Source organism: Anarhichas minor, unplaced genomic scaffold, assembly GCF_050575085.1.
Source record: "Anarhichas minor isolate MPS153535 unplaced genomic scaffold, ASM5057508v1 ptg000004l, whole genome shotgun sequence".
In the NCBI taxonomy this organism is placed as follows: domain Eukaryota; kingdom Metazoa; phylum Chordata; class Actinopteri; order Perciformes; family Anarhichadidae; genus Anarhichas; species Anarhichas minor.
In genome coordinates this window covers 11,370,537-11,396,788 of record NW_027466450.1, presented here as the reverse complement: position 1 = coordinate 11,396,788, position 26,252 = coordinate 11,370,537, and the positions used below count along the sequence as shown (strand labels likewise).

Below are 26,252 nucleotides of genomic sequence, written 5' to 3'. Positions count from 1 at the left end.
CAAACTAGTTATATATATATTCTTGAATAATTTATCATCTTCTGTTGCACTCATAAGGTAAACATCCAATCTGTCTGTACAGTACATTTTGTATAATTTGTATGGTTCAGATGTTTGATTTAGGATATCTATATTAAGTTTATTCTGTTTACTTTTTTTGCTCTTGCCAGCAATGCTGTGCTTTGGGCTGGACAAGAGAAGAGGGTTGATTTGTGTGTGTCGCGTGTGAGTGATTTAAAATAATATGGACTGTTTGTTATCACACATTTTACAACCCAATGAAACATATTGTTGTTGTCTTTTTCATGTATTTGCCTACACCCAATTGATACCACATTACCTTATTAAAGGATTTATCCAGAGATTAAAATGAGTACAATAGTGCACTGACACACCTCAAGTTTCTCAAGACCATCAATATTAAGGATCCACAAGACAAGTAATCAGTAACCAGATGTCTCTCTCTCCCTGCAGCTGCTTCATGTGTATTTTAGTGATCAGCTCAGCTTACAGCTCATCCACCTGCTCATCCACCTGGCTCATCCACCTGGCTCTCGCTGTTCTCTATCTGGCCTCTGTGCTCCTCACCCAGATGTCAAGGCCAGTGTGCTTCTTGGCAGTCGATCCTTCAACTGCATCTTTTTGAGTCCTTATCTGAAACTTGCTGCCACTGATCTCACGGAGACCTCTATCCTCCATATCTGTGATCTGTAATTAAAATAGAAAAAGTGTCATCTCTTGGAATATTGTTATTGTGCTTTAGTTTACATCCTTTATTGTGCTTTTTTGTCTTTTGCATTTAGTCAGGTACAAATCGTATCTCAGCTCTCTTGTGCCCTCTGGTGGTAACCAAAATACTTGCCTCGGATAATCTGAATTTGGATCATAAAAGGGTTATTCAAGGAGTTACAAAATAATCAATGACTAACAGTATTTTACATTTGGCTTCATACATTACTGAATACATTAAAATCAATGTGTGGATAACTATTATTGTGTTTATTATTTTTACATTATTATGCTATCGGTCAGCGTAAAATCTTGAAATTACATCTACGATGAATTTTCCACAATCTGAATCTGAATCTGAACTGTTTATTGCCAAGTACGTTACACAGACAAGGAATTTGACTTGGTGAATGGTGCAAAACAACAAACAATGAACATTTTTCTAATTTAAAAATAGAAAAATATTAACATTTACAATAACATATGATAAACAAACAAACAGATAACAGTACGTTAAAAACAAGTGTATTATTAAAATGGCAAGTGTATTTTAATATAGAAAGGATGTGCAAGGGTGTGTAACAGTAGGAAATTGTCCTGTGGGTTTAGCAGTCAGAGTCAGTGGGGGTCCCGGGCTTTGTTGATAACTCCAACTGCAGAAGGGAAGAAACTGTTATTATGGCGTGAGGTCTTGGTCCTGATGGACCGCAGCCTCCTGCCAGAGGGAAGGGACTCGAACATTTTGTGTCCAGGGTGAGAGGGGTCAGCTACAATCTTTCTTGCTCGCTTAAGGATCCTGGAAGCGATCAAGTCTTGGAGGGACGGCATGAGTGCAGCCAATCACCCTCTCGGCAGAGCGAATGATGTGCTGCAGCCTGCCCTTGTCCTTGGCTGTGGCTGCAGCGTACCAGACCGTGATGGAGGAGCAGAGGATGGACTCAATGATGGCAGTGTAGAAGTGCACCATCATTGTCTTTGGCAGGTTGAACTTTTTCAGCTGCCTCGGGAAGTACATCCTCTGCTGAGCCTTCCTAGTGATGGAGCTGATGTTAAGCTCCCACTTGAGGTCCTGGGTTATGATGGAGCCCAGGAAGCGGAAGGACTCCACAGCGTCGACGGAGGAGTCACACAGGGTGATAGGGGCAGGTGTGGCAGCGTTCTTGCGGAAATTCACAACCATCTCCACTATCATTAGAGCGTTGAGCTCTAAGTTGTTCAGGCCGCACCAGGTCACCAGATGGTCAATCTCCCACCTGTAGGCGGACTCATCCCCACCAGAGATGAGTCCAATGAGGGTGGTGTCATCCGCAAACTTCAGGAGCTTGACGGACGGGTGACTGGAGGTGCAGCTGTTGGTGTACAGGGAGAAGAGCAGAGGGGAAAGAACGCAGCCTTGGGGGGAACCGGTCCTGATGATCCGAGAGGCTGAGACATGTTTTCCCAGCTTCACACGCTGCTTCCTGTATGACAGGAAGTCTGTGATCCACTTGCAGGTGGAGACAGGCACATGCAGCTGGGAGAGCTTGTCATGCAGCAGAGATGGGATGATAAGTGTTGAAGGCAGAGCTGAAGTCCACAAACAGGATCCTGGCGTAGGTTCCTGAGGAGTCCAGATAATGGAGGATGAAGTGAATGGTCATGTTGACTGTATTGTCTACAGACCTGTTGGCTCTGTAGGCGAACTGCAGGGGGTCCAGGAGAGGGTAGGTGAGGGTTTTGAGGTGGGACAGAACAAGGCGCTCAAAAGACTTCATAGCCAGAGGTCAGGGCGATGGACCTGTAGTCGTCAAGTCCTGTGATCCTTGTTTTTTTGGGGATGGGGATGATGATGGAGGCACTGGGATGGGTGGTTGAGAGGCATGGGCCCCTGCTGAGCTGGGAGAGGGGGACCTGGTGGTCTGGAGCTGGTGGAATGGGTCATGTTGGGTGGGATCAGTCCCATTGTCTATCAAAGCGACAGTAAAACTCCAGGCGGAGGTTATTCATTGAGTGGGGGGCTTTAGGCTTGTTTGTTATCTGTCTGAAACCTCTCACAGAAGCACTCACGCCACATCTCTTAAACAGTCAAGATTGACATTTATCTGGAGTCCTCATTTCATTTTAATTACTCGGACATTTGATTTTCATATCTGGACTCAGTAATTGTGTTTCTTTTGATTTAATGGACATGTTTGTTCAAAATACACCTGATTTAAATGATACAACTTGATTAATTGTTTGGGTTTCGCTTATGATGCATTTCGTCTACGGTTATTAGCGGGTTAGTCGGGTTATCTCTCCAACTGTTCAAAGTAACATTTTCCTAAAGTGACAAGGTAGAAGTGTTATTATTCTCCCGTCTAGCGCCCAACTCCTACTTTGGATATTTGAGAGTGAAACCTACGCTACAATACAATCCTGTTGCAATTTATGTGCCTGGACATTGTTTGTGACAAAAATATGAACATATCCTTTCAGTTGGCCAAAGTTTAAAAATTAAACTTAAACAAGGTACGTGTATATTTAAATTTTTGCAGGAAGCTGGGGGCTCCCACATTCCACATGAGCCATTGAATGCACCAGTTTAGGGGTCCTTGTAGCTGCCTGAAGAAAAACTAAATGTCATTAGCAACAGCGCCGCTTCTGCCCTTCAATGGTGGAGTTGTTCCTCACATGCTAGGTGTCAGCGTGTCAGAGCCTGCACACGTTTTTGAATGCAGCTTTAGACTCCATCACGTCTGTTTTCTCTGTTCGGTGTTTTTGACACGCAGCCGGTGTCGTTCACTGCGGTAATGGAGTGTCGTGTGTTGTCCATTCAGAGTCATGTTGTCAGGGGATACGTCGGGAACAAGTCGGCATCATTCCCTCTGCAGGTAAGAACACGAGCATGCATCCAGGTGAGCTCCACGAGATGCATTTTGACTTCCTGGTTTGTGAGAAGAGTCTTGTCTTTATTAAAACGTTATGAGAACCATTCCTCTTCTGCAGGAACATCATAAGCCGTTTCCCAATTTTTTGGCTTTACCCACATAACGTTAGCTTATTAGACGATGGCTTCGGAAAAAAACAAAATGCAGAAATATCACTACAATCTATGGAAAAAAACTGATAGTTGGCAGTGTATAAAAGTGTATAGTTGGCAGTTATCTCTCCTCTTTACTAAACACACTGTGTAGCTACAGGTCTACAGGTAGCAAGCAGTCATATATTTATTCCTCAGGCAGAAGAAGGTAACATTAAAGCTGCGTGTTGTAGACTCAATGTATATCTGGACATTTTCCAAATGTTTTAATTAGAATTTCCCCACTCCAGACAGCCACTGGCTTTCTTTTCATTCCCATATCAATCACATTTCTGACACTTACTTCCTGCAGAAACCTTATATATATATATATATATATATAATCTGCCCTCAGTCCTTTCAATCACCACAAAAGACAGTGTGAAGCGTCCCTGAATCTGTGGTTTTGTCACTGAACAGCTCTCATAGTGAATCTCCATGCTGTTCTCACAGTACGGTGAAGTTCAGAAGTCCCTGTAACACCTGGTGTTGTAAACGTCATTGTTTTCTGTTTTAACAGCTGTTTAATTTGTTATTTCTCAGGTGCTGGGCTTTGAAGTGGACTCGATCAACTCTGTGCAGTTCTCCAATCACACAGGTTGGCTGAGTGCTTTTAAAAGTGCTTTTTATTCAGTTTCACAAATTTATAGTGAGTCATTTTCCACTTTCTTAACAACTCGACCCCCTCATCTTTTTATTCAAATATGAAGCTATGAATTTTTGGTATTACTGGTGTAGTGCACGGATTGGTAATGACGTTGTGACCCACGTGGTGTCACACAGTACCTGAGAGGATCTTTGTGTAGCCTTTGACCAGGAGCACACAGAGGTGTGGTGGACAGAGTTAATCACTGCCCAAAGCTCTGTCTCTCTGCCTGCTAGAATAAACCCTTTGGACGAGCTCTGCATGCATGGTTTAGCTGACTCAGTGAAATATAATCTTTGTAGTTGATGTTTTCTACGAAGTATTTTTTCTCTGATTCGTTAATCTTCCTTTTGAGTTAACTTTACATTGGGTATATATCTGTGGGAGTATGCTATCTTGTATGAATACTCTATTGTAGGCTGTATTAGTTCAACTTTTAAAGATCAATTGATGCAAAGTCAGCTGTTCAAATCAAAAAGATGCAGCAATCACATATAAATTCTGCACAGTTGGGCTTTAATTAATGTAGCCTACCTTTTCTTTCTTCCTTAAATCTAGTTTATTAAAGACTTACATCTACAATTAACCTTCCAAACAAGGAAAAACGCACGCTTATGGAGTCCATAAATGGGTAACACAAACTTTACACATGCATACACATATTCTACGTATTACTGTAGGTCTTTGTAGCAAACATTTTAGTTAGTTTCTTTTTCAAATACTTTCTAAATGTGTCCAAACATCTAAATTCATTATTTTTAACGTGCAACATAGAATCAAGTTTTGAGATAAGATGGTTGTTTAAGGCATTCCTGGGTAGAATTAATCAGGTGTCTTATTTGAAAATATCTAAAGAGGAAGGAAGGTCGTGTAACCTTTGCTGATCAGTGGCCACAAGTATCAGTTACAGGATTGTAACATTGGATTTCCCTCACTACATTTCCCAAGATTCTCTGCAATCGGTTGCTTCTAAACCAAGACACCGTCATTAGGTGACCAGACTGAGAGCACGTGAAATTGGGCTGTAAGCAGCAAACCGACTCAGTAATATCTGACGTTAACCACCATAAACTATTGGTCATAGTAAAGCAGACTATATAAAGCTGTATCAGTCATTAAGGACAACATGAAAACAAAACTTGTTGGCCGAAACACCCGCAGAAAGGATAGGATCATAACTTTTATGTTAATGAAAAATGTGAAAGAAATGCTTTTGATAATCTTTTTCCTCTGTCTGCACCCTGTGCAGCCTGACGCCATGTTGCCTGAGGCCTTTTGCACGTTCATAGTCTAACAAAGGACTTGTTGTTCTTAACTCTCAGCTGTCACTAATGTTGCACCTGCTGCTCTCTGTCCTGACGGTCCGTTTCTGAGAAGATATTTTAATCCCCTTTCTTCTCCTGCTAACTGTGAGCTTTTCTCACAAGAGAGTTCGTCCTTCAACTTTCAGCGCTCTTGTTACACACCAACAGACCTGCTGCAGAGAACTAACCATCTGTATACGTATTTTGTCTCTTCGTCGATTCTACAGTGTGTGTGTGTGTCCCCATCCCCATTTGAGAATTATTACTCTATTAAATGCTCTGGTTAAATAAATAGAACAAAGGCGTATTTACTTGAATTCATCTCTTTATTTCACTCCTCACAAGGAAATACACTTATTTCCACAACAATAATCTGGGGTCCACGTGCCAAAGAATGTGCTTTCGCCACAGGGGCGGGTAACATTTGCCCCAATATATATAATCAGTACAATCATCTGCTCTTCTGCGAGAGGAAACTAGTCGGTGTTAAGCATGTGGAGTAAGTTACATAACTGCGTAGACTGTAATCCTACTTCTAATCCTACTTCCAATGAATATTCAGAAATGTTCACTTTCATTGGAGGCATTAATACATAAGTTCCCCTCCGCGTGCCTCTACTTTGCCTCAAGCTTTCTGCTAAGCCCTCACTGCAGGAGGTGCTCTCTCGCTGGCTCAGAGTCAGGTTCGGGCTCCGTGTGAACAGTATGAAGAATACACCAAAGTGTGTTTGTGTCCATTCCCTGGCCAATCATTTGCAGTCAGAACAGCTTTTGGGGGGGTTTATTCTAGGTCAGCGGAGAAGGAGGGACAAAGAAAGGGGGGGGAAGTTGGCAGCCAGGATACAGGCATCCCATTCAGTCAATGTGGAGGCCCCTGTGTCGCCCCCGGACTCTGCACGGAGCAGAGGAACCTCAGCAGAGGGAGTCGGGGGAGGGGACGAGAAAAACACGTCGGGTTGATATAATATTGCACTGTTTGTCTTGATTTAACTGTGTGTCATGGCCTCCATGGATCCTCAGTCTTCCAACAACACATTTGTATCTTTAAAATGTCAAGTCATTTTGAACCTCTGCTCTCCCTCTTGAATCCTAGGCTACGCCCATTGGAAAGGGCAAGTACTGACAGCAGAAGAGCTAAATGAACTGTATGAGGGCATTAAGCTCAATAACGTGAACCGCTACGACTACATCCTCACAGGTGAGTCCAAGCAGTGTGTGACTGTAGAGTAAAGAAACGTGGCTCCTCAGCAGCTACAGCTTTGTTTTGCTCTTTGCTAGAAGAAATACTAAATCGTCCTTCAACAGCAGCCTCAGGAAGCCTCAATGTGGTGCGGCACTTGGAGTGGAGGGGCACAACTTCCCCTCAAGTTATTGATGCACAAACACCAGTGTACCTTGCTGTATTAGATTTGACCATATGGGCTGCCATAGAAGGGATTGATGCAGGGGGAACCGCAAAGTAAAACAAATTTACAGTGCGTCATTTTCTCTTCTTCACACTTTTTCACCTCCAAGGGTACAGCAGAGACACGTCCTTCCTGGAGATGGTGGTTGACATCATTCAGGAGCTGAAGAAGGCCAATCCCAGCCTGGTATATGGTCAGAATAATTTTTTTTTTAAACATTGTTCACATTTCTATAACCAATACTGGTTAGTTGAAGCGATCGGTGGATGGACAGAAAAGTGATAGTAATCGGTCTAAACATTTTGATAATCCATCATTGTTTCAAGCAAGCCAATCACTCAACAGATCAGAAACACAGACACAATGTAAACAGCACCGCCCTCAGGCAGGGAGGTAAACCGCATTCATGTTCATTATCAAATCTTATGACGCTCTAAGTCATAACACTTCAAACAGTTGGCCACACTAAGGAAATTCTGATGGGCACTTTTTTATTATTTTAGGACATGTTACAGACCAAAGAGTTTATCGATCATATACTCATTAGCTACAGCCCTAACAGAGTGTAACCTTTGTTCTTAATATAGTCCAAAGCTTAATTTGAAGTCTTCTTTTCCACAGTTTGTGATCCTGTTATGGGAGACCACGGGGCTATGGTAAGCATCTTACTGTGAATTCTCCTTTTTCTTTTTTTAAACGACACACCTGATGAACTGTACTTTGTACTATCTTTGTACCTGAAAGTTAACTTTCAAAGAAATCTGTATATACAACCATTTGTGGCCATTTTATTCATATTGTAATTATTTGCTTTCACTTTTGGAAATCCATAATTTTGAAATAGTTGGTGTCACTTGTCAGGAGGTTTATAACTGCACGGAAAACCTGTTTTTGTCTGTTTCAGTACGTTCCAGAGTATCTGCTGCCAGTCTACAGGGACAAAGTAGTGCCTTTGGCCGATATCCTCACCCCCAACCAGTTTGAAGCAGAGTGAGTTCACTTCCAGTCATCATAAACAAAGCCAATACTACACTATGCTACATAGAAGCTAGCTTGAATTAGGGGATGATACTAATATGGCAATATTATTTAATATGGAGGAATATTAGATGAGTCGTTTGTTCATTATTCAATGCAGGTAAATACCTGATTGGTACATTTGTAACCACTGCTCTGTATTACACAGGCTGTTAACTGGGAGGAAAATCACCACAGAGGAAGATGCTGTTGAGGTGAGTATCAAACACATTCCTCACTGTGCTGCGTTTAGGTTGTGACACCAAAAAGTAAGAAAGCTATAATGTGACCCCTCCTACTCTCCAGGTGATGGACCTGCTTCATAAAATGGGTCCAGAGACCGTGGTCCTCACGAGCACAGACCTGCCCTCGAGACGTGGGGACCAGTTCCTGGTGGCCCTCGGGAGCCAAAACATGGGTAAAGTACCGGAACAACTTCCTCCAGACAGAACGTCTACTTTCTGCGCTTTTTAAGACATTTTGGGATTTTACTCTTTATTTGTCCTCACTGTAGTGAAAGCAGATGGGACCAAAACCAGTCAGAAAATCTGCATGGACATCCCCAAAGTGGATGCTGTGTTTGTGGGGACAGGAGACCTGTTTGCTGCCATGTTGCTAGCCTGGACTCACCATCATCCTAAAGACCTGAAGGTCAGTGGCACACTTACACTGCTTAAATGAATCCCAATGTGCTTGTAACCTTGTGTCTTCCTTCTGTTTTTCACAGGCTGCCTGTGAGAAGACTGTTTCCATCCTGCACCATGTCATTAAGAGGACCATGACTCATGCCAATGGTAGGGATCGTGTGTGTTTATGGCTTCGGTTTGTCATTCGGTCTCTCTGCTTTTATCTTGAAGTCGTATACTGGACACAAAGGAACACAGTGTGTCTTCTTTTAGATCTATATTTACACAATCGGTAGTAATATGTCAATCAGTAGTGTACATTATGTAGAGGCCACTTTTAAAAATTGTTGAGAAGCACACCTTGATTTCATCACTCTGCATAGTTTGTAATCTCACAGATTTGGTTTTGCTATCATTAGGTATTGAGTAAAAGTTGATAATATGTAAACGGAGACACACAATCTTATCACTGCATGTAAAAAGCCACAAGAGGATTAACAGCCTGAAGTCATTCACTGAGACAAGAATGACTGCTTGTCTCTGCTAGGCTGACCCGTAACCCCAAGTCCTAAACTTTGTCTTTCAGAGATGGCCGGCCCTGGGAAAAGGCCCAGTCCTGCACAACTGGAGCTGAGGATGGTTCAGAGCAAAGCGGACATTGAGAATCCTGCCGTTATAGTGGAAGCTACGCTTTTACAAAAGTCTTCACGCTGAAGACCGTACCGTTACCCTGGACATTGACATCTCGCTGGTACAAATCGACTTTGAATCTGGGCGGGCCGCCAGACACGTGTAGGATTTGTCTCGTGTCTCTGCCTTACAGAAACTCTGAGGGAGTACAAATGTTTTCATGAGCGCTGTCAGCAGGATGTGTTGTATGTACATTCTGCTCACAAACACACTGGAATCACTGCCATATGCGTCTGTACTATGGTCTGTGTAGACATCACCTGCCATTCAAAAGAAGAAGAAAAACACCATTAGCCAACTATGTTTAGGTTTAAAGATAATTTAAGTGTACTTCAATCCTCAACATGGTGAACATCATTTCTTGCTATTAAACAACTCATAAATAGATGCATGGCCATGCCTCTACTTGCTTTGGCTATGATCGTAAGTAAGGACTAGTCACAAGGCATAGTTTATCATGCATTTTAGGTAAAGTGTTAAACCTTCTACGTGCAGTAGGATGCAGTTAATATGTAGTCTATACAGTTTCACTTCAATTGTATCTTAATGATAATCATGAGAATAGTTGATGTCTAAAATTGTTCTTTTAATCAACTTTCTGGAAATGTTTTTCACCTCCTTTTTAATTTTGATGTCTTGAACTAGCAGATGTATAACATGTTAGATCCATGTCTTAAGCATCTCAAATTGAGGTATTTGCACAGATAATCTTTAATATATTTCCTAACGATCATTGTTTTCTTCTTTGACTGTTGTCATATCTCAACAAAAGAGTCGTTATGAGAGACCATACTGTATAATAGCCTTAATGGGGGGTAAGAAGAAATGTGTTGGTTGTGAATGTTTTCATGTACCGATGTAATAATTGATCCTCGCACATGTTGGAAAGTTAAGTGCCAAGCCTTGAGCTGCTGCTCTGACAGAAGAAACAGCAATTTAACAACAGAAATAAATTATTCATATTTTACTGAAGCTGTGTTTTGATTTTATTTATTTATTATTTATTACTAGTTTTCAAGATGAGTCACCCAAGCATGTGATATTTATTTTACCTGATACGGTTTTAATCTATTAACTGGGTAAAAGCACATTAAAGACACTTTTCTACAAGGTGTTCACATGAGGGAGGGAATTTTAAAAAGAACTTTTTTATTCCTTTCATAAATGCTAAACACGACCTATAATTCCCAAATGAAGTTCAGGTTGAATATGGGTAATGATGAGAGGGAATGTCTCGGATCAAAAGAAAATAAACATGCTATTTGTAAAAATATACACAACAGATGTAAAGTGACACGTTGTTCACTTGAATACTTTGATACATTTAAACTTACATTATGACTAACTTTTACTTAAGAAAAAAGTCTAAAGTGTCTCATTTAAAAAGTTGTTTAAAATACATGCTAATGATCTATTTAAAACTGGTATGATTGCATTTGATCAGCATGTAAAGGATGAAAGGAGAAATCAGATTAGGTGCTTTAATTTGAAAGGGTAAGGAAATAAGAGCAAGACACAAAGACGAAAGGCAAACAAGTCAGCTCCCAGGTGCTTATTATATTGTGTGATTAGGGCCAGCTGATGCTCTGTGTTGTCAGCACTAATCCACCCCACAGTATGAATAGCCAGCATTAACCCAAATAACCAGGCAGGCCATTATGTCTGCTCAACTGCAACCTGAATGCAGTAAGCACATTTAGAAGGACGCATTATGTGTGTGCATTATCTACAATGTAAACTGAATGATAAACTCCCAGTTTCGTTGTGAAAGTGAAAGGATGAATTTATTGTAGTGACTGGTTCATGTTTGAGACATTATGACTTTCCCTTCCAATGTTTATTGCAGCTGTGCAAAAACACCAGCAGAGGGCTAAAGAGGTCTAAAGTTGATCAGACATGCACATCTATGCAGGGAATAATATGACTTTAGTGACACATTATTGGCTGTGTAAGATTGAAATTTGTTGGTAAAATATCTGGTAAAAAGTGAATTCCTTATGCAGTATTACACATGCACCGTCAAAATCCTATATATCCAATTTAGGCTATCATGTTTAAGATGTTGCAATATTTCTTTATTTATGTTTTGGATACTGGAGTTTAAATTTATCTTTCTGAGACGAAGGAATACTTATAACATCAAATTTAAACATGCAATACATTTTCAATTGTTCAAGCAATAGCCTGATGTATATAAACTGATGTAATCAGTAATATACGAGAAAAATACACAGGTCATTTCACTAAATATACTTGTACTATGCAACTGCTTTTACCTGTCCTTGAACTGGTCTATATTGGGTTGCATAGGCCCGTTATTTAAAAAAAAGATTGCGTATTTAATTTAATTGTGAAGATAAATAGGGGGCCGGACCGGATGTAGGACATGCAGCCACCTTCAGATGAGCGTTGAGGAAACGTGGGGCTTTGACAGACAAACAATAGCGCTCTTGCAAATCGCATTAACCGTAAGTCGTTTTTTATTGCGTTTGAGGAAAACCTCCTAAGTAATAAGAACTCTTTACAACCGAGTTATTTTTACGCACCTGAAGCCAAGGAAGCAGCGACAAAAGTACAAGAAAATCTACCGACTCCCAAGTGAATAATTCCCAGGTAAGCCGTTACAGAGTATCGTTACTGACACTGACTGCTAGCGTTAGCATAGCATAAAGTGACACAGGTCACTTGTCTAACGGCGGATAATGTATATGAATGTGTTGGCTCTCATTAGCTATGGCATGTCTAAATATTCGTCTGCATAATCATCCCAAAATATACTTGATACTTTAGCTACCCTGAATGTGTTAATGTAGCATGCTAGCCCGTTAGCAGCGCACTTCCGTCCTTGTGCTGCACACTTAACGTCAGCTGAAGGCTTCTCTCTGTCAGCTAGCGGTAACTTCACGGACCGGATTATTTTATTTTAAAATGTAAAGACGTGGCTTGATCTGTGTTTTAGCAACTTTGACTCCACCGCGCAGCTAGCTTAATGTACGGCCGCAGTCATAACATGTGTTGGTTGGACAGAAAGGACCTGCTGGCTAGTTTAATTTAGCTTCTTCTTCTTCTCTTTTTTTTTTTTTTTTTAAGCTAGCCTTGCTGCACTAGTGCATTTTATTTCGGGGGCCAAAGAGCAGCACATCTAAGACGAAACACGTTTGTGGACGGAAGTAGCACACAGTGTGACATGTCGGAGTAACGTAGATAACAAAATATCGTTTTAAAAAACACACCATGACACTTGACATTGTGCCCATTGCTGTACGTCATGTTGGGGTTTGACCTGCGTAACGAGGTCGAACCACAACATCAGACGTAAGGTTACTGGAGTTCAGTCCAGTCTGCGACTCTCTCACCAGTTCAACTTTAACCTTAACTTTAAGCAACGTGTGTGTGACCGGCAAGTAATGTTACCGTTTATTTTGGGGTTTAACTTATGCTACTAGGATCATAAAAGTGCTCTGACTGTTCATGCTTTCTTTGTGCAAGAGGCAGCTGTGTTGTCACACTACTGTAGCGCCTAGTTAAATTAGACTTCTATGGTTAGTCCATTGATGCAGCATTTGTCTTATGAATATTTAATGGTAATATGTATATTTACTCATTGGTTCCACGCTGCATGCAACACAACTTGACAGACGCGTGGACTGCTTTAGTGTGTGGCTATGCTAGTGATGAATGATTATTGTTATAAATGAATAGTTAATTTGTAAGGCGTGTGTATCATTTTTCGGTAATCTGATGAATGACTATGACAAATGGCTACTTATCTAAATTGCAATCTGTTCATTTTCTGTTGAGAGAATCGACCGGAGGATCGAGAGGATCTAATCTTTCCAGTACTGGTGGTCATAACATTTTTATCCCACTAGCCAGTGCTCAATTAATCAGATAAAACCTGTAAAAAACATTACGTATGACTATGATGTAAATTAAAAAAACTGCAGACATCTATACGTTGCAGAAGTCATTGGCTTCTTATTTGAAGTTATGTGCACACAAGTCTTTATCGCTTGCTCAGTTTCTCGTAAACGAGAAGCACAGTCAAGTTTATTTCATTTTGATTATCCCTTCACAGTCCACAGCATTTTAGAAGTCTGTTTATGCAGGGGACAAGACTCTGCATAAGCCTAAATATCAAACGGTGTAATTACAATGTCTTACAACATTTGTGGCCTCATAAACCTAAGTGTGAACAGAAGTGACGTACTATATATAACAACACTTGCATGTGTTGCAATAGTGGCCAAATTGAAGCATCTACTTCAAAACGGTTGCTTCAAAGTCTGAGGACACGTTGGCACGAAGTAAAGTGAACTCTTTATCAGCTAATTAAGTATTGCCCTGAAGGACTTTGAGATGTACCTGTGTGGATACGCCTAAACTAATCCCACACTAGCAGTGATTAGTTCTACTAACCTTGCAATCATTTTCGTGACTGCAAAGTAACTTTAAATGTCCACTCAACTCAGTGTTCATACTCCAGCAGTTGATTTCACCCATTAACCCCCCCCCCCCCCTCCTCCTTTTGCCATTAGTCTCATTATTTTGCTGACTACAGCAAGAAGGACCTTTTATATATCCTTGAGTGTTAACAGTCATCACCTCTTACTATGGCTACCTCCAGAGTCCAGAGGGAGCTTTGAAAGGGTTGTAACCTTGTTAAAGTGATGCAAGGCCTTTCTATGTCAGCCAGCCATTTACATTATTTGTTAAATACCGTCTGTCCTTTCTGAGAGACCGTCCTGTTGACGCTTTGCATGGACCATTTGAGTAGATTTCCTCAATATTAACTGCCGTATATTTGAAATGAATTCCACACAACTCTGCGACTGCATTATTCTGTTCTCAAGAGAGTCGTTTTTTTGTCAGACGTGCATCACTGAGCATGCTCAAGGACACGGTTTACACGGCGGAGAGAAATGAACTACACCCGCAGTGATTGTTGTAGTGAATGCAAAGATTGTTCACGATGGTAGACGACTACTCAAGACAATTTTAGGATCAATGAATTGCATATTTTGATAATGATTAACAGTCAATATAATCTATTGTGCATGTTGTTTGTATTATTGCAATAAATGACTTCGCCATGATGGTGCTAATTTCAGTTTAGGGTTATCTTTTGAACTATGAAATCCTATATTGACAAAAGAAATTGGTATTTAACCTGAGCAAGTTAAATGTTTCCTGGTTTATCCTCCTCAAAGTATTTTGCTTTTGACCCATGTGTGCATGTTCACAATCAAAGGAAGTAAATGCATTTTCACTTGCTAAGAGTACCGCCTCCTAACTTCTGGCTGTGGTGATAGTCAGCGGTGTGGCTTTGAGATATCACACTTGACCTAACGAACAACTGTATGACTGACATGGCTACTGAGTGCTCAGCATGACGGTGTTGCTATGCACGGAATTGAGAGCAGTTAATACTGTGAAACATACATGACCTTCATTGTCAAGCTATCACAATGTATTGTGTTTATATTTGGTGCTAAGGCCTCAGGACTCTAACCTTTGACCTTTTTGCTTCAGTAAACGCTGGAGTTCATTTCTGCTTCTCTCTGCCAGCTTGTCTGAACAGCCTTTGACATTAACGCTGTGTGGGAACCCGACGGCTTTTTTTTTTAGCTTGCCCACTAGCCCTGTCTGCCATGTTCGTGTGGCTGAGCAATACTGTTGTAAATAATTTCCAGCTCCCCAAGGTACTACCAAGAAGACAGACAGACAGACAGGGAAGATATCGTATCAACATCAGTGATTTCCAGGCTTTTGGTTAATTCATCCCCAATTACACTTGACCGGAGAGAAACGAAGCACGGCTCGGCAACACACACAAAGAGGTTGTTTAAGGAAACGATTGACCCAAAGGTATCCTGCCTAATGCTAGGTGTCACTAACAGGTGGCCAATGGCGAGACGAGGTGAGAACTTCTACATGATTGGTTCCTCTAGCTAGCGTAACAGATGCCCTTCTGCTAACTCTACCGTGGTTGTGGAGAGCCCTCTCTTCTTCTTTGTTAATTTTAATGAAATGTGACATAACCAGGGTGCCCATAGCCTGCTAATCAGCCCTAATCTGATCTATTGGATTAGAGGATGGGATGCATGTAAGTCGCTGCTTACAGTACATGTGTCTCCCTGCTACCGAAGTGAGCCCTCTCTGTCTTCCTGGGCTGTTTTTTTTTTTTTGTTTTTTTTGTTTTGTTTTTTTTGCCCTCGCTCAATAAGATCCATTCTTATTGGTAAATCTCCTCGTTGCATGAAACTCTGAGACGCTTCTGCCGAATAGTCGGCTCCTCCAGCAGGATCTGTGTTCTTGCCGTCATCATCATAATCCCCCTCTCTTCTCTCCTTCTGTGGGATTATCATGGCGATGAAGCAGTGCAGCCTGTGACTATCCGCTGCGCTTCTTTATGTTCTTTTTTACTATTCTGGCTTTGATTTGGTGAAATACCAGGAGCCAGAATGCTGAACCAGAGCGCTGTGATGATCTTCACTGGGATTTGTGGGGCATTGGTGGTCATGGCAATGGCCTACTATGTCTACTGGTAAGTCGAGAGAGGTGGTTTGTTTGTCTGGGACAGGCCCGACCAGTTTTACTAGAAGTTGTGACAGAGATGGAAGTCAGCATGGCACTCCAGGGCTTAACCGTGTGCAGACCTTTGCGAGCCAAATTCAGTTTTTAGAATTAAAATGACTTGACAAGGGTGCAGTGCCTGCCAGGATCAGGCTAAAGTTTTTGTTGTATGTACATTTCAGCAGTCCTTTGGAGCAGAAGCGTCTGTCCGGCCTTAAGCAGCTTTAACCCAGTCAGCGTCTCTAATCTTTGTGTGGTTACAGGTGGGCCTGGATCCACAGCGAGGTGGATCTCCGCTGGCTGGTTTCTATGGTCGAACCAAATGTTTGTTTCTTTGAATGTCATTTAATACTTCTGTTGTTATGAGGTCCTCGAAACCCCCAATGCAAACAAAATATGGTCTTAACAAGAGAACACCTGACATTTGGTTCAACCACAGAGAAATGTTGATGTGTTTGACTAGTGTGAACGATGAAGTCATTATTGTTTTAAGCTCAGTTGTGGTGATATTCTGATTGGGCTTAATGTGAATATCTTCTTTACCAAAGTGGGTTTTTACCGTCTACTCTTATCCAAACTACTAACCTGAATATCTGAAATGGAGCACTGATCCAGGCCTAAGCATCGGATTTCTTTGTTTTCAAAATGACATTTTTCAAACTAAAACATAACATTAATGGTGGACAGACACCCCAAATACATTCAGTCAGATTCACAATAAAAGGCAAACCCTCAATACTTTAAACAAAGTTTAACTATGATAATTGTAAATGTTAAGTTTTTTTTCTACCCAAGCATTATAGTTTCACCAGTTTCTTTTTTTTAATCCATTTTGGTGTGAAACGCCAACAATAGACTCTCTTAAATGAATGTATGAGGGCTGTCCCTGGATTAGGAGACTCGGTCTGCTCTTAAGCGTCGGAGGGTCGCCTTCATTTCATGTGGTTCATTGTTTCATGCATTTTCCTATTTTATAGATGTTCAGAGAAAGTAAAAGTCTGCGTCCAGCTGCACATACTTCATTTAATCTTAACGACCCAGAGCGTCTGCTGGGCTGCTGTCAGCTGAACACTGACGGTAGAGGAGATTCGAAAGTAATTTACTTTGCTGACAGTCAACACCGTACCTGAGAATGTTAGAGCAGCCAACAAACACTTGCGCTGTCCGCCTTCGCACCGCTTCCCGTTTCTGTTTGCTTTTCTCACCTTCCATCACAGGTAATACTAGTTTTGTGGTTTTGAGACGAGACTCTGTTTGTAAAGTTTGCAGCGTTGCCACGTTGTCGCTCCCGAATCGCTCTTTGTACAATGATGCAGGCAAAAAAGACAAAACACGAAATGTGAATGGACGTAGGGCCGTCTCTACTGATTACTCGTATGATCGAATCATGATTTATCATTAAAATATAACCAAACAATGTACAACTCATGAAAAAAAAATGTGTTTAACTTTGTTGGACTAACATTTCCCTGACACCTTGTTTTGCCCTTTAACCATAATTCTCAAGGCAAATGTGCTGAAGGCTAGTTTCATTTTGCAAAGTTATTTTCGGAGGTGGCGTGAATGCGCACAAATTCAGTGGTAAGAGGCACTTTGAATTATGGCCTCTATTTCAGCTCGAAGTGAAAATGTGCTTGTTCCGACTTTTATGACTCCATGTACAGAGACCAACTAGAAGAGAAAGTGAGAACAAAGTTCATGTTATGTTTGGAAATGTGTCTCTCTAAGCACTCACGCAGAGTAACTGCTTGTCGGGGAACTTCTCTGTTAGCTGCTGGTGGCCAAACGACACCAAATTGAATCTTTTCCTTAGCAAGTTGCAACATTTCCCCAACTAGTGCATTTACTGACTTCTGTTCATCGTTGTCAAGCTGACTGAAACACAATCGCATGTATGCGTTGTTGCATTTTGTATTTACAACCCACTCCCCTCTTTGATTCTTCAGTGTTGTAGCGTTGCCACTCTTCTAAATATGTTCCAGGAGCCCCGGGATAAATCTACACTAGTGTGACTTTACCCCTTGAAGCCGCTCTCCCCCAGTAGGAACAAAGGTCGTATCTGTAACACGAATCGGAGACAAACTGTGGATGTTTGGACTGATCACATCCATCAGGCGATAGATTGCACGCGTGAGAGTGTTGCAACACTTCAGTGTGTCCCAACTGCAGAGATTAAGAAACACTTCAGTGTGTCCCAACCGCAGAGATTAAGAAACACTTTTCTGTTCGTTTGTCCAGGAGGCCGAGCTGCAGCGCTGTGGAAATACGTGTGAGATTTAATTTCCTTCACTCCTCGGCTACTTTGTTATTCTGTGTGTTGTGTTGCAGTGTCTTGAGATTGATTGGTTGCACTAAATCAGACTAGTTGTCTTCATTAGTTGCCCACAATGACCTGGCCCTGTGTCAACATGGCTTAATTATAGTACTTTAATGAATGATACAGGCTTGAGGTAAGGCATCTTGGATTTCTACGATGTCATTGCAGACTCTCTGAACGAGACTGTCTGTGGGTAGAGACTTGTGTCACTCCCGTGTTGTCCTGCCTGCAGGCTGTTGCTCTAAAAAGCAAACACCAGACACAAAGTGTTTTTTTTGGCTGAATCGCTGACACAGTCCTGTCAGTGAATGCAGGGGACTGTACATATTGTGATGTACTGCATAGTTAATCGCACAGTGTGATCAATCAGTTTTATCTTTCATAATGAACAGAACGAGGATGCTTTACGTTGAAAGTGCTTGTTCTGGCGAATCAAATCGAGCACTCCTTAACCACAGTGAAATGGCTTGATTAACTATTTAGCCTTATGCTCTGATGTTGATGCTGTCACTAAATAAAACGGAGCTACCTACAGTGTAAAACAAAGCAGGTGGCGGCCCAGTTGGCAGAGGTGGATTGAGTTACCACAGACCGCTCCAGAGATCTGCAGGACAACTCGGATTAGAAAAGTTTCTCAGAACAGCTTTAAACTGGCTTGACCTACACTTTAATGGGCTTTAGTGCAGATGTGGGAACAGTCCATTCATGGCCGGGTGGCCTGTGGACGGCCTGATGGGAGAGTACTCATTGATAGTAACTTCAGACAAAAACACTTTGTGATACAGAAAGAATGAAGGTGGCTATAAGTGTGTTATGTCCCTGCCAGCTGTAATGACCAAATATGCCAAACTACAGCTGTGACATCACCCTTAGCATGTACTTTTTGTAACTTTTATTGGAACTATTGAAAATAAAACCTGAATCTGAGTAGTTTGTTAGTCATAGTGTATTGAAATGTGTGGTTGTGTGTAAAATGGATACAGACCCTAATAATCTAACCTTTTGTAACCATGCGCTTCGTCAAACCGATGTGGAATTGTTTGACACAGCCATGTTGAAAAGTTAATTCCGCCTGTTTGATGAACTGTTAGCTCAACCTCTGTTCTTCTGTCTCCTTCAGGTCTGTAATACTGGCTGACGGACCGTGTAAACGCGGCTTGTAAAAGGGATCCCACCGTGGTAAGACATGTTTGAATTACTGATGGCATGTTTTTCCTGCAGAACAACAGATGTAAACGGACCACATTCTTCTGTTTCTGCCCTCTCCCAGGTCGGTCATAGTGTATAGAAAGGAGCCTACTCAGCTCTCCAGGCTCCTCAGCTATGGCTCTGGTGGCCTGCCTGAAGAGCCTGTTCATCCTGCAGCTGCTGATGGGCTTTGTGTTCGTGGTGAGCGGCCTCATCATCAACTTCATTCAGCTCCTCACCTGCATCCTCTGGCCGATCAACAGGCAGCTCTATCGTAAAATCAACTGCCGGCTGGCCTACTCCCTCTGGAGTCGTGAGTTATACGCCTATGTTTATACGTTGTAGTTTTCTTTAGTGCAATACAAGACTTAAAAGACACTCGGTAGTATACTAGTGTTGTCCCAGTGCACATGGTGTGTTGTCGTCTCTGCGCAGAGCTGGTGATGCTGCTGGAGTGGTGGTCAGGCACAGAATGCACCTTATACACTGACCAAGCTACGGTGGACAAGTTCGGCAAAGAGCATGTCATCACCATCCTCAACCACAACTACGAGATCGACTTCCTGTGTGGCTGGACCATGTGCGAAAGATTCGGCATCCTAGGGGTTAGTGATGAAGCAAACGTTAATCCAGTGAACTATTTGTTGTAGTCGGACTTCATCATTCTACCCATCCTCCCTCTCTAGAGCTCAAAAGTGCTCGCCAAACACGAGCTACTGAAGGTTCCTCTGATTGGCTGGACCTGGTACTTCCTCGAAATCGTCTTCTGCAAAAGAAAGTGGGAGGAGGACCGAAAGACTGTCTTCAAGGGACTGAGCCAGCTCAAAGACTACCCTGAATATATGTGGGTAGGTACACGTCGGAGTCCTTGTCCTGCTACTACACACTCAACTCTTACCCAGTCTGAGTAGACTGAAATGTGAAAATGTAGGATAAAGTGGTGTACATTTTTAATTGTGGTTAATTACAACTTGGGTCTCATTTCTGTGGCATATGCATCACTTTTACTGCTCATGGTTATTGCACTCACTAAGTCTATTGCTGAGATCGCTCAAAAGAAGTCCGACAGGCCAAGAAATAGTTTATTTGGAGATGAAATAAAATGTGTTAACACCCGTACGTTGAGTAATAATTCCTCAGGCCACAGAGAAAACTGTGTGGGCACATCTACACACCCAGTATAGCAGGTCAAAGGTCAACCATAAACTTGGCCAGTAAACGTCTTACATTGAGCAGTTTGGGTGTGATGTCACAGTTTGCCTTTTTGTTTTTTCTTCCAAACTATTTTGACCGACTGACCAAAGAGTTGATTAAAAACCTGTTTAATTGTATGGCGGCTTGTGTTTATACTTTAAACTGTTAACTTGGTGAATTCAATGTTATTCATACCAATAACAACAATTAAGTAAAAACTACAAAAATAAGATCCAAGTTGTGATGGACTGGAATTCGTAAGGATTCATGGGGATAAAATACTCCATAAGAGGAAATGCAGACGCTGCCCTTTGACACAGGTTCTCTCTACTCGAACTCTACTTGTGTATCTTCATGTTCACACAGTACACCAGCTGTATTTAAAAGCTCTCAACAGGATGGTGTGTGTGTTTCTGTTTTTCCTTTTCTCTGAACCTCCATGAACTGAACTTTCCTCTGTGCATCAACAGCCCCGGGCAAAATTTCTCTTCACTGTTTCAAACAAGCGAGTGGCTTACATTGGTACCCGGTGGCAGCAGGTCCGGCTGCTTGTTGAGCACCTTTACCGAAGGTGTAAAGCTCCGTGTGCTTCAGATTTTCACCTTGACTCAATCAGTTCACCAGCTGAGATTAGGCAGATCAGCAGTTGATCTCATTAACTTAAGTCAAGCGTTAGGCCACTGCCGATGACATAGTTTTCATGTGTTCAGATAAACGAGCGAAACAGTCCACCTGCCTACTGAGATAAGAGGACAAAGGAAAAGGTCACCTCAAGTCTTGTGACTCTTTTTTTATGTATATGTGCTTGTGCGCATTAACACAGCTCCTCTCCCTCCACAGTTTCTGCTGTACTGCGAGGGAACCCGCTTCACAGAGCAGAAGCACCAAATCAGCATGCAGGTTGCCGAGAGTAAAGGCCTGCCCGCGCTCAAATACCACCTACTACCCCGAACCAAAGGGTTCACCACCACACTGCAGTGTCTTAAGGGCACAGGTATGGTGTACAAACACGCACACAGTTCACCATGCTCGGTTCACATAAGAGTCCTTTGTCCTTAATCTGTTTCTCTTTCTTGCAGTAACTGCTGTGTACGATGTGACACTGAACTTCAAAGACAACCAAACTCCTACTCTCCTGGGCATCGTCAACGGCAAAAAATACAAAGCTGACCTGAGTGTTAGGTGAGTTCCACCCTCCGTTTACCTTTTTGAATCATCACTTATTGTATTGATCTATGGTGCAGAGTGTGAGGGTTTTAGGTGAGGGAGCCCCCTGCTGGTGAGAAACCATCATAACAGGCCACAAGTGAATTTACATTCTTGTCATGAAATGTTTTCTGTTGCAATGTACGTTGCATGTTCTTGTCCATTATATTATGATTTCAGAGTTATACTCTTTCATGAAATGTTAGCTGGATGCCTTCATTTGTTACAAAAAATGTTTAAAATAAATCTTGCTGATGTAATAAATAGATAATGTGTGAATTTATTAAATGTATAATTAACTGATTGTTGTAAAACAAAACTTTACTCGATAAAATTAACACATCCTGATAAAGTTTTACATTTTTGCTGAGTGGAGCTTTAACGCATCATAATATAACTCGATGCAACCTCTGTACGTTAGCTGTTAGCATTATCAGAGTAGAAATGAGGTGCACCAGAGTGTTTAGCCACAGGTGTGTAGTACTGGTTTGCACATGTGCAGTACAGATCGGGTAGCGGGTGACACGTGTTGTTGTTCCTCTGTAATGAAAATGAGCTGATGGATTAAATGATGAGGTGATATCCGATCGTTTCATAGACGAACGTACTCGCAAATACCCGATCCAGCATTTTAGGCTATATCGGAGGCATTTATTTGTCCTGGTGTTGGTATCGGAACAACTCTAACGGGGGAGAAAAACAACTTTACAAGTAGTAAAATGTGTGGTGTGCCAATCCGATTCATCAGGTGTCGGTGCACCTGAAGTTCACGGCATTCTTTTAAAGGTCCTTCACCTTCAGCTCTATGAGCATTTAAATGACATCATAGATCAGGAAGTCATTTCTCAGCTGTTCATTATGTGCTCATTTCTCACTGTCAAAAGGAAAAGAATCTTGTGACTCGTGTCTAATCGTTGTAGTTTCAGGGATCTCAAGGTATAAGACAATGTTGTTTTTCTCTTTCCCAACCAGGCGGTTTCCTGTGGAGGACATACCAGCTGATGAGAAGGAGTGTGCAATCTGGCTGCACAAGCTGTACCAGGAGAAGGTAAACTTTAAAATTCTAGTAGTCTCCTAATTAACCTCGGAACACTTTCAGATACCTTTTTAAAATAAGTATAAGGGAGGTTACTAAACCAATTCTTCTTCCTCTCCTGCTCAGGATGCCTTACAGGAATTCTACAAAAAGGAAGGCAAGTTCCCTGGACCCACCATAACCACCCATCGCAGGCCATGGACGCTGCTGAACTTCATGTTTTGGGCTACCCTGCTGCTTTCGCCCCTCATCAACTTTGCTTACGGAGTGGTCGTCAGTGGCTCCCCCCTACTCATCATTGGCTTTATCATTTTCCTCATCATAGGTAGGTGGGGGTCCTTTTAGAATGAAAAGTAACAGGAGGATGTTAGACTGTACCTGGGGAAAGAAATTAAATGAAAATTGCTGAATGCAGAGTTTTGTTTAAAGTTTGAATCTCTGTCCTCATTTACTCTCTTTGCTCCCTCCTCAGCCTCGATGGCTATCCGCCGCCTCATAGGGGTCACCGAGGTGAAGAAAACAGGCTCCAGTTACGGCAACCCGGAGGCCAAGAAAGAGAACTAAATTGTGTCACCCCCCCCTCCCCCCTCTGTGTACAGCCGTTTCTGTCAACCTGCGGCATCTCACCCCTACCCAACTCCATTCTCCTCCTACTGTTGAGTCAGTCGGCAGGCAGGGGAGGAGACCCAGCAGTGAAAACATGATGGAGACCAGAGTTAGAAATATGAATTGCACTAGAGAGAGCGAGGTCATTGAGGGTCTGGGGTTCAAGCTCTTATGTAACACAGAACGTAAGGAGGGGGAGATGCATCTTTCTTAATCCCACCGCCTACATCATCCAAGTTCCATTAAATCCCCGTAACACCCGAGTTTAAGCTCCTAACCTGTCTGAGGTCACATGGACAGCTAGTCAGCCCGTTTCCTGCTCTGCTCTACCAACCACTTCCTGTCCGAGTCATCAGCCAATTAGGGAGTGGTGACGTGGTCATATATATATATATATATATATTTTTTTTTTTTTGCCCACTGAACCCAAGCAGATTTGTATTTATGTGCCCTAAGTAGCCACCGCTGACACTTCCACTGCTCCTCCAACACAAATGTTGACTGTGCTGTAAAAGTTAACAGCAGTGTGTTAACTTTTACAGACTTTCGGCAGTTACTATTTGTCGGTTGTGAAAAGAATATGATGATGATGATAATAAACTGACCACATTGACATCATTGGATTGTCCAAGTAGGATTCTTTCTTGAAATAGACGTTGCAGTTATTCGTGTATCATTTTAAACCACTGACATTCAGTCCACCTCCTCTGTGTTGGGTTAGCAGCAGAAGTCTCAGGGCAGAGATCTCGAAACACAAATCCCACATCATCTCCAGGGCTAGATACCGCAAGGGTTAAGTGGGAGAATCTTTTTTTGGGGGTTTTCATCTCATGATTTTGGTGAACTGACCCCTCACCGTCTTGGCATGGAGAGGCTGGTGTCTAAACTAAAGCAAGGGCTCCGAATGTGAAAACCGTCCTCAAGGACACCGACCATCTGCTACGGGTCTCATTTGTAGTCCGCAGCACCAACTCCCACGCATTCATTGACACTTTATTTTTTTCAGTTCTATTCCTATTTTCACTTGCTTTACACAAATAGGAATTTGATGACATATTTATTATTTTTCTGACACCCTAAATGTGACGTTAATTCAACCAGCGATCCCGGTCCAGACACTGAAGCCCAGCTTACCACCCCTTCTCCTCTGATGCTTGACAGTTTAAATGCAGTGCACACTGCTCTGCTCTTTTGTGTTTGAATCTCAGTGTAACCAGATCCCAGAAAAAGCTCATGTATTGTCTTCACATAGCCTCGCAGCTGTTGGCGTATCATTTTTCTTTCCAGACATAGACTGCAGTCGTGATGCTTTAACCTTTGCCTTAAATCAAGCTTGCTCAGGCAAGGGATTGCTCATTCACCACCCCTTTAAAACAGCACCCACCTCTTTACCTCTGCGTTATGTTTGAATGGTCACCCTCTTCCAAAGCAAATGAATAATTAAAAGCCATTTTTAATTGAAGTGGAAAGCTAGAAAGTTGTTGGGTTTGTTGGGAAGCTGCTCACACACTGCGCCGGCAGCTTTGTTTCACTGGATGTCCGAGCCGTTATTGTGGCACAGCTCCATACATTTCACCATTTTTAAAATCGGTCATCCCAGAGTTGGTTGTTCTTTACTGCAACAAATTGAACGTTGGCCGCTGCAGTCCATGAGTGCATCTCTTCCAGTGTTGAAAGCCAGTTTTCCTGGTCCAAAATGCAACCAATGGTAGCAAGACGTGGAGGGGACATGTGTCCTGCTCTCTCCTCCCCTCGCTGTCGTGTTAATCATATATTTAGTTTTTTCCCCTCCTCAGCAGCAATGTGTTATGTACATCCTCTCTCTGTGGATTTATCTCAAACCAGACCGATTTCATACAAGCCTTAATAGACAGTGCTGCTTAAATTTTGTGTGGAAATGTAGACGCTAACTGAGCCCCTGTTGTGTCCTCCTGTATAACAAGCAAGTTGCCGGAATTAGTTGCCATGCAAGCTTGTTCTAAAGTTAATAAAGAATTTAAAAGAAATGAGACTAGGTGAAGTCTGCTCTTGTGCACAAAGAGCTCTCTGTTCACGTTTTTTTTACAAGAAGATGCATTGACTTGCTTTACCTTATTTGTTTACAGCGTTAGTATCTTGGCCTGCCGTCTTTTCTCTCAAGAGGTCAGATACCAATGCAGTGCACTTCATCCTGTCATTCAGTAACAATCTTATTCAGAAGCAAGAAGAATGGTAATAAGCAAAGTATTTAGGAACACTTTTTACACTGGATGTTTTCTATTCAGTGAAGGAATATAAATGTAACTTGTGGTTGCTGTATTTTTTTTTTCTTTTTTCTGAGGTCTCCAATGGAATCAAATACTACAAAATTACACAATTGAATGATTTCTTTTTTTTTTTAATCAAGGATAATTGAGTTGGTGGCACTTCTTGTGTCAACTTTTGTTTTCTAAACTATTTTTATGTTTTTCTTCAACTAAAAACACTTGATAATATTAAAGGATTTAATCTCACAGCAACTCTTACACTTTTGACTTATTTGTATTCGTGTGAGTTTCTGTTAGCGCAGTAGGTCCGACACAAAAGACTAAAGCTCAGAGTCCAGGGGGCAGAAGAAGCTGAATCCACACAAAAAAAACATGCTTCAAACCTTTTCCTCCCATCTTGTCTCATCCATCAACGGAACCATTTT

The 26,252-nt window shown here is 41.9% G+C and overlaps 2 protein-coding genes across 3 annotated transcripts; both read left to right on the top strand.

Annotated features, from left to right (window-relative positions):
* Window positions 1-3,348: 3,348 nt before the first annotated feature.
* LOC142969386 (pyridoxal kinase-like) lies at window positions 3,349-10,430 on the top strand. The gene is made up of 11 exons (XM_076109259.1): window positions 3,349-3,581; window positions 4,313-4,367; window positions 6,813-6,917; window positions 7,235-7,318; window positions 7,747-7,781; window positions 8,030-8,115; window positions 8,312-8,357; window positions 8,449-8,560; window positions 8,657-8,793; window positions 8,870-8,936; window positions 9,355-10,430. The coding sequence occupies exons 1-11, from the start codon at window positions 3,501-3,503 to the stop codon at window positions 9,480-9,482; spliced, it is 936 nt and encodes a 311-aa protein (XP_075965374.1). The 5' UTR covers window positions 3,349-3,500; the 3' UTR covers window positions 9,483-10,430.
* A 1,417-nt stretch (window positions 10,431-11,847) lies between these two features.
* agpat3 (1-acylglycerol-3-phosphate O-acyltransferase 3) lies at window positions 11,848-26,075 on the top strand. Of its 2 annotated transcripts, XM_076109248.1 has the most exons (11): window positions 11,848-12,071; window positions 18,273-18,303; window positions 19,472-19,530; window positions 19,622-19,852; window positions 19,975-20,144; window positions 20,226-20,387; window positions 21,574-21,727; window positions 21,813-21,915; window positions 22,912-22,987; window positions 23,102-23,300; window positions 23,448-26,075. In XM_076109248.1, exons 4-11 carry the CDS (start codon window positions 19,675-19,677, stop codon window positions 23,537-23,539), a joined length of 1,134 nt encoding a protein of 377 aa, XP_075965363.1. In that variant the 5' UTR covers window positions 11,848-12,071; window positions 18,273-18,303; window positions 19,472-19,530; window positions 19,622-19,674; the 3' UTR covers window positions 23,540-26,075. The 2 variants fall into 2 exon arrangements, with proteins under 2 accessions (XP_075965363.1, XP_075965357.1); XM_076109242.1 differs by lacking the exon at window positions 18,273-18,303.
* Window positions 26,076-26,252: the final 177 nt, after the last annotated feature.

Coding starts and splice junctions, on each gene's coding strand:
- agpat3 (XM_076109242.1), top strand. CDS start 19,675: ATGGCTCTGGTGGCCTGCCTGAAGAGCCTGTTCATCCTGCAGCTGCTG. Junction 19,853..19,974: donor GGCCTACTCCCTCTGGAGTC/GTGAGTTATACG, acceptor GTCTCTGCGCAG/AGCTGGTGATGCTGCTGGAG. Junction 23,301..23,447: donor TATCATTTTCCTCATCATAG/GTAGGTGGGGGT, acceptor CTCCCTCCTCAG/CCTCGATGGCTATCCGCCGC.
- LOC142969386 (XM_076109259.1), top strand. CDS start 3,501: ATGGAGTGTCGTGTGTTGTCCATTCAGAGTCATGTTGTCAGGGGATAC. Junction 6,918..7,234: donor CTACGACTACATCCTCACAG/GTGAGTCCAAGC, acceptor TTCACCTCCAAG/GGTACAGCAGAGACACGTCC. Junction 8,358..8,448: donor CAGAGGAAGATGCTGTTGAG/GTGAGTATCAAA, acceptor CCTACTCTCCAG/GTGATGGACCTGCTTCATAA.